This window comes from Lathamus discolor, chromosome Z (genome assembly GCF_037157495.1).
Source record: "Lathamus discolor isolate bLatDis1 chromosome Z, bLatDis1.hap1, whole genome shotgun sequence".
In the NCBI taxonomy this organism is placed as follows: Eukaryota; Metazoa; Chordata; class Aves; order Psittaciformes; family Psittacidae; genus Lathamus; species Lathamus discolor.
This window is the reverse complement of record NC_088909.1, coordinates 102,452,492-102,466,786: the sequence shown is the minus strand read 5'-3', so window position 1 is coordinate 102,466,786 and position 14,295 is coordinate 102,452,492. Positions and strand designations below refer to the sequence as shown.

At 46.3% G+C, this 14,295-nt stretch overlaps 1 protein-coding gene across 1 annotated transcript; it reads right to left on the bottom strand.

Annotated features, from left to right (window-relative positions):
- Positions 1–608: 608 nt before the first annotated feature.
- On the bottom strand, positions 609–14,062 carry AQP3 (aquaporin 3 (Gill blood group)). The gene is made up of 6 exons (XM_065664131.1): positions 13,862–14,062; positions 5,196–5,322; positions 4,889–5,026; positions 3,798–3,913; positions 2,843–3,060; positions 609–2,175 (listed from the first exon to the last, which is right to left on the bottom strand). The coding sequence occupies exons 1-6, from the start codon at positions 13,967–13,969 to the stop codon at positions 2,007–2,009; spliced, it is 876 nt and encodes a 291-aa protein (XP_065520203.1). The 5' UTR covers positions 13,970–14,062; the 3' UTR covers positions 609–2,006.
- Between the last annotated feature and the right edge of the window lie 233 nt (positions 14,063–14,295).

Sequence of the window (14,295 nt, the reverse complement as noted above, 5' to 3'; positions counted from 1 at the left end):
TTTACAGAAGACACAGGCTAGAAGAAAGCTGTTTGTGTAATTCTGCGAGCACTGGTTCAGGTCTGTAATACCTTTCCTTGCGCGGCACAGCTAATAGAAGTGACAAGTGAAATATGCTGGGTGATGCTGGACAGTACACTGAATGCAGAGTAGGACTGCATACTCACAACTGTGTTAAGTGAGAGGGCAGTAAGAGAATAAACAGTACAAAAGGCAAGGGTCAGCTACTGACCTCTTGATTCTTCTGCCTTTCAGAAAGAGACACCTGACAAAACACCTTCATACTGAGCACAGCCACCCCATCTCCTCCCACCTGCCTCTAAAGCCAAGCCCAAAAGGGAAAGGAATAAAATACAGATGGAACATAGAATCGCACACTGGTTTGCATTGGAAGGGACCTTAAAGATCATCTGGTTCAAGCCCCCTTCCACTAATCCAGGTTGCTCCAAGCCCTGTCCAACCTGGCCTTGAATACTGCCAGGGATGGGACAGCCACGTGTATATGTGTTGCCTGAAAGTGTTAATTCAAATTTTCCTCCTGTGGGCTGAAGAGGGAAAGGGTGAAGTTTACTGGCATCTGCTTAATAATACAACCAACACTAAAGCTGTTCAGTGTGAGTATTGATATTTTATTTTTTAAAAAGGCAAAAAAACCCAAAAGAATACATAATTTTAGCGACCGGAAATGTGCACAAAATTACAAGGAATTCACACATTAAAGAAACAGGCTTTGAAAGAGTTTCTTCAATGCATGGGTCTTATAAATTCTTTCACAACCGATGCTGCTCATTTCAAATACTCTGTAGTAATATGGTATTGGAAGAGCCAGAAATCCCCTAAGATGCCAGCACTGCTAGTACAAGAGGTGCCTGACCTCAGCCTCTCAGCCATGAGTACCAGGGATACCCCAGTAACTCCCATAGGTAGAAAAAGAGGCACTCCAGCAATATAATGCCACAATCTAAGGCCACCCCAAGAAAACCAACAGTATCTCAAAGCTGTCAGAGACTAGGCAGTTCCCACGCATCTTTAAATGAGCTCATCCCAACCCTGGTATTTAGTAACAGCTTTAAAGAGTATATTTATATAAATCTATTTAAAAAACAAAAACAAAACACTATTGTAGAATTCACATGAACACACACCACTGTAGCAACACCATGTTTCCAGTGGAACTTGGTTATTAGCTGCTTGCAGTTTATATACAAAGCTGATTAATTGGAAATGCTGCTACAGGGAGCCAAGCTTTCTTTCCAGGTTAGCCTCTGGCTAGAACAATGATTTCAGATATCCAATGTTATCTTCTAGGAGCTGGCAATGTTAACAATTCTGATTAGAACACCAGGGCACAGTGGTTTGTAAACACTTTATCTTCATATTAAATTAAAATCCAGAGCATTCTCACTCTCTGCTCCGACACTATAGATCAGCTGATTGATATGATGTTCTAGGGTTTCATAGGAGATAAAGACAGTTTGGCCAATAGAAATCCTTCAGACAAGTTCATTCCTGGTGCCGAGTTATTGACTTTAGAGCAACACCAAGCATGAATTTGATCCACAATAGACTCACAGGCAAATTCTTTTCAAGGATGTAGGAGTTCCCATTCCATGCTAGCAGAACAATTTAAGTTTTGCATAATCCCCACTTTACAGGGAAAAGCAGTTTGCCAGGTTCACAGGCAAGGCCAGCAACAAGGACTAAAAGAGCTCCAGATTCCCGAATACCTGGCCCATGTTGCAGGTGCTGGACAGTAATGCCCACTTCTCTGACGCCTACAGTCCTCCACCCCCTTCTACTAGATTACATGATACTGCATTTAGGGAAATGCTCACAGGAAAATGCCTAAAGAAAATGCACTGGGGATATACACAAAAAAGGCTAAAATATCTCAAGACAGGAAAAATAGGTCTTCCTGTTGTTCTTGAAGCTCTTCTTAACTCCTTCCTCTTTGCCAGCTGCAGTCCTGAGTAACAAATGTCTGCCAGATCTGGATGGCAGCTTCCTCAGACCCTCTCCTTGTGCTTTACGTTAGACAGCTTGACTGTTTCCTGCTCACAGGCAGGTGGAGAAGGCTCATCATGACATCCAATCATCAGCTGGTAGACAGTCACTCCTGCAATAGCCCCAAGGAAAGGAGCAACAATTGGAACCCACCACCACTGGTGACCAGTCCTGGAAAACAAGAAAAAAAGTGAATAAAGTAAGAGGCTAAGCCTTAGGATATTCATGTTTGGGTCTGGAACAATGAAAGATCTGGTAATCTCTAAACATCACCATTGACTTGCAAAAGCCAATACTATCTGCATGTGCATGGCAATTTCCAAGGCAGATATTGTCCCCTCTGCTTCTCAAGGTGACAAGCTATTCAGAACAGCTACTTCCAGGACTTTTAATACTGTCTCTCCGACAAGAAAGAAGCATTTGCAGTGCCTGAACTATGCATGTTCATTTCCATCCCACTACTTGCAGGAAAAACAGCCTTTAATAACACGCTGTTTTGCTCCCAGCTGTCTCCAGCAACAATAAAACCCAAGTATAAGAAGCATGCTCCATTTCCTACCACCAAAACAATGATGATAGGCTTATGTTCAAGGTGCACCTGAACTTCTCATGGATGCTGCTAGATTTCTTCCTTGATAACAAAGTGGGGTCATTTACTCTCACCACTGGAAACTGCCCAGCTTCTGCAATTTCTTAAGTAGTTGGAGTGGAGCAACTGCCTTTATAAGAATTTATATGAACCAAAGATACCTCATGAGCGCTGAGACCCCTTATTTTGCCAGAACTACCACCTATTTGGACCCCTTGCTGCACTAGGTTTTTACTGGCAAGCACTTACCAAAACACTTTAGTGCCCCAGCCAGCAATGGCTGTGAAGAGACGAGGCCCAAAGTCCCTGGCAGGGTTGACAGCATAGCCAGAGTTGAAGCCCATGGAGGTTCCAATAACAAGGACAACAAAGCCAACTGTGAAAGCCTCCAGCCCAGTGGGGACAGGGTTGTTGTAAGGATCGACAATAGCCAAGACACAAACAATCAGGGCAGCAGTGCCAATGAACTGAGGAGGGCAGGAAAGAAAAAGAAGAATTCAATCCACATTAGTACTTTACTCAAGTTATTTAGCTGCTCTGAAGTCCATTCATTTAGGACTTACTCTCTAAACTGGAATATCTTCACTAAGTCATTCCATGGCATTATCAGACCACAGTAAATTGAGCACCTATGGGAATGGAAGAGTGAAACGTGCTCTCCTGGCAGCCCACAGGCTCAATGAAGCCCACACCTTTTTCCCTACCCACAGAAGAGCTATGAATAACTGCTTGAGCAGCCTCTCCTTGAACCTGCTTTCAACCTGCCATGCTGGGAGGCCGCTGTCTCTTTGTGATGGATGGCAACTTTAAGGAGGAGACAGTCATCTCCAATACCAACCATCACTCCACACCCAGTTGACCTCTGGGCTGTGCAACAGCCACAACAGTACAGTGGGAGAGAAAAAGAACCATTTTTTCCTCATACTATGGCTCTTCAGAGCCTGGGAGCAAGAGATATCCTTTTCACTGGTATCCTGGGCAGTATAATACCACTTAATCCCCTTAACACAAGCCTTCTGGCTGCAAGGGTCCTTTCTGGCTTTGCTCTTCCTGTGAGCTAGTGAGATACATGTGTCTGCTCTAAAAACCTTTCTGGATATCTTCTCTTTGAATTGCAATTCATTCTCCAACTGAAGGAGAGGCCCACAGCCAACCCAAAAGATCTCTCTTCCAATGTACCTGCATCCTCCCAGCTCCCTCTTACCTGGTCAAAGAATCCATTCACAAGGTTCAGATGCGGAGATGGGTAGGTAGCAAAGATTCCAGCAGTGCCATTCACTCCTACGGTCAGTTCAGTCTTGTCAAAATCCCAGATGGCATCTGGGAGGGATGGGAAGAAAGACAGGTCAGTCATTTTCCAACATGCCTCAGAGAGAGGACCCTGCTTGGAAGATTACTACAGTGTAGGCTCCACAGAGCCATGAATATTGAGATAGAATTCCCCAAGTGTTCTGTGTTGCAAAATCGTTTGCTGTAGAGCAAACACTCATTTGGAAAATTTAGGGTGTGATCCACCACAGCATTTTACCAGTCAGGCTCAGGTGCAGATGGCCCAAATCCCTGATTCTAATATTTCTTGTTTGTCATACACCAACGAAGAGTTAGAGCCAAAAGCAAATACTAAAATTACTCCAATTACTCAAAATGCCTGTAGTATGAGTCTTGGTACCAAGACATGAGGTATTGATGTGAATATGATCTGCAGCAAATAGGATTTGGGGCTGATCATGCAGTTTCTTTTAAACCAATACACAATTGGTTTCACCTCTTGGGGTTGTCCTGTAGAGCAGTCAGCCCCTTGCCTACCAGTATGTGGAAGATGGCTAACTAACCTAGGTTTCCAAGGTGAAAACCAGTTGGTGCTGTTGCTGGGGTGGCAGTTTTCTCAGGAACCTCAGTCAGGAGAAACAGATGCATGAGGAACTGGATTTCTACTATGCTTTCCAAGGTGCACAGATACGAAGTCTCCATCACTATTAATGTTTCATTGGCTTTTCTGAAAGATCTGTTCTAGTCCATACACTAGATACAAAAAGGGCAATCCAAAGGCCCATTGATCATTACCCAAGGACAAAGACTTGCACATTGACAGTGCTGGTTGGCCTCCAGATTGGTTTGAGGAGGCTTGAACATCATGAGAACAGGAACAACACACTCCAGGCCACCCCTCACCTCCCCCGAAACACAGTAAGGAGGTTTGTCCTATCTCTGCTCTGCAGGAAAACACCTCTGCAAACAAGCCTCTTTGCAGTGAGTCATGAAGAGCAACAGTCTCACCCCAGTTTCTTCACTTACCATGGTAGAGCCCAAAGACTATGCCAGCTCCAAGGAAAGCCCCCAGGGTTTGAGCTAAGGCATAAATCGGTAGCTTGATCCAGGGCTCCCGGGCCAAGAAGCACATGGCAAAGGTGACAGCTGGGTTCAGGTGCCCACCTGCAGAGAGGTTGGTTATTAGTGTACTTTTACAGGCAGAATTCGAGTCCCAGAGACGAGCCAAGGGACACTGTTTTCCGTACCGGTGCCAAATAGGAAAGGTACAGCCATCTAGGTCTACACAACAATTGTCACAAGTAAAATCCAGCCCACATGGAGCACAACGTACCTGATACCTGCCCTGCGATCAGAATACCGAGCGTTACAGCAAAGCCAAAGGCCAGGTTGACAGTCAGGAAGCCTCCATGAGACCCTCTGCTGAGGAACGTCTGTGCCACGGAGCCACAGCCAAACAGCTAGGAGAGAAAAAGGGGTTGAAATTACCCTTTCCGTTTCACATCAGGACAAGCTGCTGACCAATGCCTGCAACAGCTCCACTGAGACCTGCAAGCACCATCACAACCCACGCATGACTCAAAGCCTTCAAAGCTTCAATCTTTGGTCAGAGTATCTAGGTGCTACTTCTAGGGACAGCAGCGAAGGAGAAAGGACACAGGACAAGCCTATCTCCTGTCAGGGGGAACCGAAACCAGGGCAAAAGCCAAAAGCAAGATTGGACAATGAAGCTGGAGGTCTTTGTCCAACCATCTAATTTTAAGATGGTAGGTGAGAAGAATGAGCCAGAGAGCACCCTGGACCGAGGTATTTACAGTGCAACTGTTCAGATGAGGGGTCTGGGTAACTTATTGTTAAAAAAGGCTAACAGTTGTTTGACACATAGATTGGCAGGGGATAATTTTGCTAATACAGACATGACGGAAGGACATATTCAGCCTGATATTCATGGAGTCTACTTTCAGGTGGCGCTGGCTGACAGTGAGAGACTGGAGCTGCCTGCTAGAGCTGAAGTGCTCGCATTTGTCCCAGCCCCAAGGTACACTCTGCTGTGGCCACTCAGAGCAGAGCCAACAGCATCCCTATGAGCACATTCCACACCACCCATATCCTTCCTGTGGCAAAGCCATGTAACAGATTACCAAGGCAACACAACTGGCCTGTCTGAGCAGCACCAACATGGCACAGACACCATCAAGAAAAGTCCATTTTCCAGAGAGACCACCACCAGCACAATCAGAGTCTTGGCCTTCTGTCCAAGAGCAGGTGTGTACCAAGCACTCTGGGGAACAAAAGCTGTTTCTTTTATCATAGAATCATAGAATGGTTAGGGTTGGAAAGGACCTCAAGGTCATCTAGTTCCAACCCCCCTGCCATGGACAGTGACACCTCACACTGAACCATCCCACCCAAGGCTTCATCCAACCTGGCCTTGAACACTGCCAGGGATGGAGCACTCACAACCTCCCTGGGCAACCCATTCCAGTGCCTCACCACCCTAACAGGAAAGAACTTCCTCCTTATATCCAATCTAAACTTCCCCTGTTTCAGTTTTAACCCATTACCCCTTGTCCTGTCACTACTTTTGGGTGATAAAGGGTGTTGTAGTAGCTAATGGAGGCACATGCTCTTGCTGAAAGGCATTTGCTCCAAACAGGTGAACCTTCTCTTCCCAACCACATCCAAACACTATCTTCCTATGCTTCAATCCAAACTAGAATCTTAAGAATCCAAACGAGTTTTCCCTGGCAGCTCAGTTCACCACTCATCCAGCTGGAGGCCTTCTGCCTTGTCAAGTCTTACCAAAAACCATCTTGTAATTTAAGGAGCCCTAATCCTAAAATCTGTATGCTTGTGTCTTCCAGTGACTCCACCTGAACTGATTCTTGATGTTCACTTCACCAGGGATTAGCACATACGCAGGTACTGAGAGCATCCTTAAAGTAGAACAGGAATTACAGCTTTTTCCAGAGATCCTCAAAACTAGGGGTCAAGGCTTAACTTAAATCTTCTAACTGCGTAAATATACCTATACACCCACAAGACTTTCTGCTCCTGTGAACTTCATCACCCCAGAATTACTCCGTTGCCAGAGAGGCAGTATCTGTTCTTAGGGGACAAGCCACCAAATAAGCACAAAGGCAGCAGGGGTAGCTGTCTTCGTCTCTCCTGCCAATACTGAACATAACCATTGAGCAACGCACAACCCAGATCAGGGGCAAAGCCAAAGCACACCTAAGTATTCCCCTCCCATTCCCTTGGCAACAGATGAATTAGTAACAAAGCAAACACTGCACACAGCCTACAGGGAAAGGAGCAGCCAGGTAGGCTGCAGGTTGACTCACAAGGTGGACACTGTACACAGGTGCTTCTTGACAGGAGGCCAGGTCCCCAGCACAGGACCTGACATGGAAAGGACAAAGGAACCTGTAGAACTTGTTAGCTAAAGGGAAGAATGGCCAGCACTGCTTTATAAAGGGTGCAGTCAAAACAGGCCCTTCAGTGTCCTAACCCTAAGCTGCCCAGCTGGGAAACCATGGCAGAGAAGACGCCCCAAAGGCAGAAAAGATGAGTCTTGTGCACCAAATACAGCCATCATTCCCAGCTATACCCAACCACCAAAGGAAGCATAATAGCTCCAACTGAGCAAATAAATACTGGCTAATGACATCCATTCCTTCTCTTACTACAGATGGGCCCCAGCATGCTTTAGACAGGTTTGGAGAGAGTACTTGGCCGTGGCGTTTGTCTCTCTAAGGCCACACAACACATCAGCCTGACCATGGAGGGGTGTGGGTCCACAAAAAGCTGCAGTGGACATCGGAGTTCAACAGGGTTGACCCCAGGTTCTTCCTAGTGATGAAGGTATTTGCGTTATTCACTCTAAAAGAACTGGCAGTTCTGCAAGTGGATGGTGGTTGGCTCATTAGCCACATACCTTTTGGTTGCAGAAACCACAGAGTAATGTTTTTCCCCCCCTCCACTTCCCTGTTCACCCACAAAGGTCTTCCCTTAACCTGGAGGAATGCCAGCTCTGCCATTTCTTGAGAGGTTATTCCCCATCCTCCTCTCCCCCATTCTGCACTCAGCAATAGCTCTCCAGCTTTTCTGCAGAAGAGAGTCTATGGGCCGTGCAAAAACACCCCGGAGCTGCTCCACAGGAGCATTACAATTATTTATCAGATGAGCCCTGAGCACTATTTGGCTTAATTCAGTGTAACAGTAGAAAACTTGACCCTCAGCAGATAAAAAGCATAAGGCGATATTTAGGAACAGGTTTGAACCTTGACATGTATGTCTGCAATTCCATCTTACAGCAGTGACATCCACTCAGCATGAACATATATTCTAATGTACGACATCCACCCACAGTATTTGACTTTTAAGAACCATTTCAAATCATGCTCACCCCTGCTTTTGTGGCAGGTGGCTTGGCATTACAAAGCTTTTTCGTGGTAGTGGTTATTCCAATTTTTAACCACATCATTTCCACTTCTGTTATTTGTTAGTTTTCTTTTCAGTTCCTTTTCCCTCAGCAGAGAGGGACAGGAGACCCTCAGCATCCATTTCTTAAGTCTTCCTTCACCAGTGCTTGCAGAGAAGTGTTTAGGAGCTGCTTGAGTGTAAAAGCAAGGAAGGCCATATAAAAGCACTTCAGCGTTCATCCCAATGGCTTTTAAGTGTGTGCAATGGATGGAAAAGTCCTAGGCAATATTATACCACTATGGTCAGGCACACTGGTGCACACCCAAGGAGAGGTGACTCATTCGCTCGATTTTCTCATTCTCTTAATTTTAATAGTCTGCCTCCAACACTGCTATAAAGAAAATGAAATAAGAGACGAACACATTCCTGGAAGAACATCCCCAACAGAAACCCAGGTTAGCACCTCTCATGGCAGTCACCTGTTATACTCCTGTGGTACACTAGCCAATTTCAAAAGCACTTTTAAAGTGCTAAGAAAATGACTGCAATGAAACACTCTGATGTATTAAAACTACTCTCATAGGAATTGAGGTCAATGCATCCATTAACCAGGTTAATGGAAGCCCGATTCCTAATTTCGTCTTACTGGCTCTAGCACATCTAATACCTTCCCTACCAACAGGAAAGCTTCTCCCTCCTCATGAGCTGATCCAGCTCCTCGTACTGCAAAAAAAAAAAACCAAAATCCATGTTCTGCAGGATCCATGAGCAGAACTGGTTTGAGGTGAAGGGGCTGACAAGAGGAGAGCAGTACCCCCCGGTATGAGGGAGGGGACAGCCAGAAACAGCAAAACCAGGAAGAGGTAGTAGGTTGCTGGGTGAAACTTCATACTCCGGGAAGCTTTAAACTGCCTTTGTCAAGGGCAGGTTTGGAGAATGGCCATTTGGCATTGTCACCAAAGTGAAAACACCCTGAATCAAAGACTGGACATGAGAAAGACCCAGAGCCAGGCAGGGCTGGTAGGAAAAGACCTCGGAGGACAAAGAAATCAAAAAAAGCTAATGAAGAAGAAAGGCCATCTGAACTTACAGGCAGAACTTGCAGAAAGCAGCTCAAGAGGAATATAGTGCTCAGCCAGGTTTCTTCTCTTTCTTGCATTCCTTTTTCTTTGCCAGTGCTTTTTCACACCTTCAGGTGCAACACAAAAGGCCTGCGTGCATTTGCTCTCAGACATCAGACAAACTGATCTGTGAATCAAGCTGGGAAAGCTTTGTTGGCATAGCCCAGGAGGAGTGTTATTACCTGAATTACATCTTTCCTCTTCAGCCAGCAAATAAAGCAGAGGTTAGGCAAGAAGCCTTCTGTAAATCTACCCTAATCACATTGGTGGATGGGAAAGGCACTTGTTGCCCTCTAGTTAGTGGGGAAGATGCCAGAAGAGCAGTCAAACCCTGAGTCTGCTCTGAAGGTTGCAGACCCTTGAAGGGAGACACCCCAAGATACTGATGGAAGACTTTAAGCATCAGACACACAAGGAAGCACTACTCTTCATATCAGGGTGAAACTTGGGACTAACCTACAGTCCCTTCAAGGGGAGGCTGAGAGTGAAGGAACAGAGAGCTATCACTTCACAGTGACTTCAAAACAACCTCCCACATCCTTCTCTGCAACCCAAAGCAAGAGGGGGTTAAAAACACCATATGTCTCCCTGTGGCGTCTTGCTGCCCTCCCCAGGGAGCAGAACCCATGTCTGGGTAGGTCTGAAGACACATCCATTGCCATTAATGTTTCTGCTCAAGCAGCATGCAGAGATCTTCCTCTGCACCATGGCCCATGTGACTGGGATGCCCAGCCATGAAGACAGTGCAAGGAGCACTCTCATTTTTGCCTTTCCCCAAAGCACCTCTCCAACAACCGGAGTGGTCATCATTTGCAATTTGCAAAGCAAGGAAAATCATTAGACCTCCACAGGCCATGTTTCTGCCCAGCACGGATGAAGCCAGCTTGGACAGAAGCAGTCTTAGGGGAAGGGCAGCGGCAGATAGGCGGTCATGTTACGGCTCTTTCTGCACCACACGCTGTCCCAGAGCCAGGCAGGGCTGCAGGACTCAAGAGATAAGAGTGTCTGAGGAAAGTTGTGCCACACATAGTATCTCATTCTTACAACGCTGCACTACAGATCCTTTGCAGGGAAGAATCAGCAGTGCCCGACATGCTGACAGCAAGGCTTTCCAGCCCTTTTTAAAGCCTTGAAAAGCATTAGAGAAAATACATTTTAAAAATTAAAAATATAATAAAAATCGCATTCTCTGAATGCCACAAACAGGAACGTCTGCACAAACTGAACAGCGCCTGTGGGAACTGCTGTGCCTCCCTGGATGGCTGCGGGATGAGCGGCAACGTCGAGCTCTGCATTGCCAACAGTTAAATGAAGCTCCCTTCGCCTTGATCATCCCAACCACTTTGCTGTTCTGGTTTCTGTGGTCTGCAGCACACTCATACCCCAAACAGCTCCCACCCAGCTATAAAGTCAAGGCAGCCCTGATTGGAAAGCAATTAGGAATTGTTTTGTTCTTTCTTTGTGCCTCAACAGCAGTGAATCAGTTAGTCCGGCTTGGAAATCAATTACAAACAGCAACTACTTGTCCTGCAGATGCAAAAACCGAACAGAGAGCTCTTTGGTATTTATAGCCAGCACAGCAAGACTAACAGATCAAGCCTTTAAGAGAGGCACAGAGACATGCTACTGGAAATCTGGCTTTAGTGAGTTGCTACAGTAATAACACAAACAGCAAGCAACTTGGAAAGTGCCTTCAGCATTTGCATTGCTTAACTACTGCCAGCAAGCAGTGCTTCCAGCCACTTGGAATGCAAACTCTGAACACTGGAAATAGTCACCCGAATTATCAAAGGAAACTTAGAATCAGCATTACTATTTTAGTAACAGTAGGGATGCTGCCCATAGACTAAAACAACATTGTGCAAGGTGTTGTACAGAGACAAAGCAGCTTGCAAGTAGGGAGCACCTCGCTTTCGCGCTGCTCAGGGCTTGGCTGCCTCAATTGGATTATTTTTCTTATCTTATCTTAGAAAAAGAGCACTGCTCTCTGTTAACGTTCTCTAACTTTACAACCTCCTTAGAAAATTGAAGAGTCCTAGGTTAATTCTTGCTGGGAAAGAGACTTTGCAGGGGTCCGAAATGGCTTTGCTGTAGAAAAGTTTGAGCGCCCTGCGGTTGTTACGCAAGAGAGAGGAAGGAGGGAAGAAGCTGACGTTGTGCCAATATCCACGGTGGGACAAGTTTTACATTACACAGTCAAATTTAAAGTAAGCTGCAAACTTTCAACAGCTTCCCTCACTCGGTGCTCAGGAAGTTGATTTCAGTGTGAACAATATCAAACATTAAATCCATTCTAGACATATTTGTGATTGTCGTGGTTTAAACCCATCCGTCAACTCCATCTCCCTTGAAGATGGTTTCATGGATCCCAGGTCTTTCCTCAGATATTCCAGTTTGCTGTCCTGGAACTCACTTCCCTCTCTGCATACCCTGTTTTTGACTGACAACCCAGGAGCATTCACCATGTTTAGGATTCCTATTTCTCCCACCAGCCCACCCCATCTTCTCCCACACGGACAGAGTGCCCACAGCCCTCCATCCACTGCAGAACTGCTGCAGGAGATCCTAGGTGACTTTTACAGGACCTATGAAACAGAATTGAGAGTGTCATTGCCCAGGAACACTCAGGAATTCCTGAACAAGGAATCTGCTTGTACACACACTTTAAAACATATCAGGTGCGGTGCCCCCAAGGACAAGGCATGTGCTGCTCACTTTTGCCAGTGCAGAATCCAGCCTGGCTGATGGGTGCCCATTACCACCCTCATTTTGGAAGCTCTTTATGATTTTGGACCAAACTCTTCCCCAGGCTCAGAGCACATCACAACTCCTCTCTGCCTTGGAGCGGCAAGGCTGCAGGGAAAAGTTGTGCCAACTAATACTGTCAGAAGTTTTGGATCATGAGCTCTCCCGAAAACTCAGATACTCATGGCTAAAGAGTTCCCTTGTCTCTCAGCAGTATTAACTTGGCTAGCAGGAGACATTATTTCACCTTACAAGTCCTACTCTACTTCAGTCCTGAGACTAACTGCAGCAACATCGGTGATTCACAGACAGCAACTTTCTACCTTTTAACCACTTTCCTATCATTTTCTATCTACCTCAATTTCAAATAACCCTTCTCTGAAAAATCAACAGGACTTGTTTGCGTATCAGCAAAGCTGGGTCACTCTGACAGTAAAGCCATTGCACGGTGTGAAGCAGCTTTCTTAGAATGGTGACATTTTACAGGGTCTTCACAGAGTCCCCTGTCCTCCCCCAGAAGAGTCAACAGCCCGCTTCCTCACCAAAACAATAATCTTATTAATGAAAGCATATGTCAGCCTTTCTTCGTTATTCCCCAAGCACGGTTGGAGCTTCATCAAGCCTTCCTCGGCTTTCAGCTCCTCCAACCATCAGATTTCCCCCCAGACAGTCCTGCCATCCATTACAAAGAGGTGTAAAACCACACTCACTCCACTGAAACCTGTAGGATTGATCTGGATTTACACCACTTCAGAGGAGCTTTTGCCTGCAGATATTCACTGTGGGTACACCGGCTCATTTCTGCTGCATCACCAACGCACAAAACCTGTGGCCCATTGGGCAGTCCTGCATTTTTCGATATGGATGCCCAAAGCTAGATATCCTCATCAAAGTTTTGCTACATGGGTATTCTCCCCACCACTCCTCACACACAAGTGTCCCAGCCGTTCACGTCTGCTTTTGACTTCAAAGCAAGCCAGGGCAGCTCAAAACATCCATAGACTAAGGTACTTATACATTTACTTATCCTGCTTTATCCCTTATATCCCCTCCCTTTGGAAACCGAGCACTAAAACAGGCAGGAGAGTTTTGCTACCATTCACCACCTAAGAACACATCTACTAGCAGCTTTGGCACTGTCACATACATGGTGAGCACAAGGTCCCCATCAGCTGCCAGCACAGGCTGCTGTGGTGTCATGCAGCCCTGCTGATAAGACCCTGAGGAACCCGCAGCAAAAAAACACTGCAGCAGTTTAAATTCTGGCTACTTCTTCTCCATAGGATGCACAAGAAAAACAAAGGGAGGTGAGGAAAAAGCCTTCACTTCCCCAGGTGATAACACTTGCAGTATTCCATTGCCAAGAAATTATTCCAGGGCAGACAGAAAGGAAGTTTTGCGTACTCGCTCACAAACCACTTGCTGCTTACACAGAGGCTTTTTGCTCCCTGCACTTCATAGATACACAAAAGCCCCCAAACACCCAACAAACTCTGCGGAGCCCACCCTTTGCCAGCAACCCCAAAATTCACCCTGAAGCAACTTGCACGGATACTTCTCTGACAGGCAGGGATTTCTCCTGTAGCTCTGTCACAACAGGTTGCACTGGAGCTGGGCTCATCCCTAGTGCAAACTGGCAGCAGCGTACCCCCTTCATCGGGACAATTTCCCCTTACACCCAGGGTCAGAGAGCATCGCACAGACTCACCACCAGGATCAGGGTCCCCAGGCACTCAGCCAGCGCTTGCCGCACTAGCTTGTTTCTGATCCTGAGGCGCTCCTCAATAGTAGAAAGGATGTCCTTCTGCCTCCCCATCGCAGCAGAGGTGCCGGTCAAGCAGTGTCAGAGAAAAGGCAGCAGCCGGTGAAGCCTCAGCAAGGTTTCTTGCCCAGTATAGCTGCCTTTGCTTATAAGTAAGTTGAGTGGTGCCTGACACACCTCCTGGGTAACCACACCCCCTCCACCCTCTCTTCAAACCCAACTTTGTTTTATCCCCCCCTCCTTTTCAGCATGAGGCAGAGTGGGTGGTTTTCCACTTTGTTGCTCGCAGAGGTGAGGAAAAGGTGCAGGAGTTTCCAAGGAAGGACAAAATAAACGTGGCAGAGATGTCCTGCTCAAACCCCTGCTGTTTTCATCACTGG

What these genes read in the sequence shown, in the direction of transcription:
- AQP3 (XM_065664131.1), bottom strand. Translation starts at nt 13,969, where the DNA reads ATGGGGAGGCAGAAGGACATCCTTTCTACTATTGAGGAGCGCCTCAGG. An exon ending in TGGGGACCCTGATCCTGGTG is followed by an intron (nt 5,323 to 13,861) that starts GTGAGTCTGTGC and finishes TTTCTCTCCTAG; the next exon opens with CTGTTTGGCTGTGGCTCCGT. An exon ending in TGAATGGATTCTTTGACCAG is followed by an intron (nt 3,061 to 3,797) that starts GTAAGAGGGAGC and finishes TGCCCTCCTCAG; the next exon opens with TTCATTGGCACTGCTGCCCT.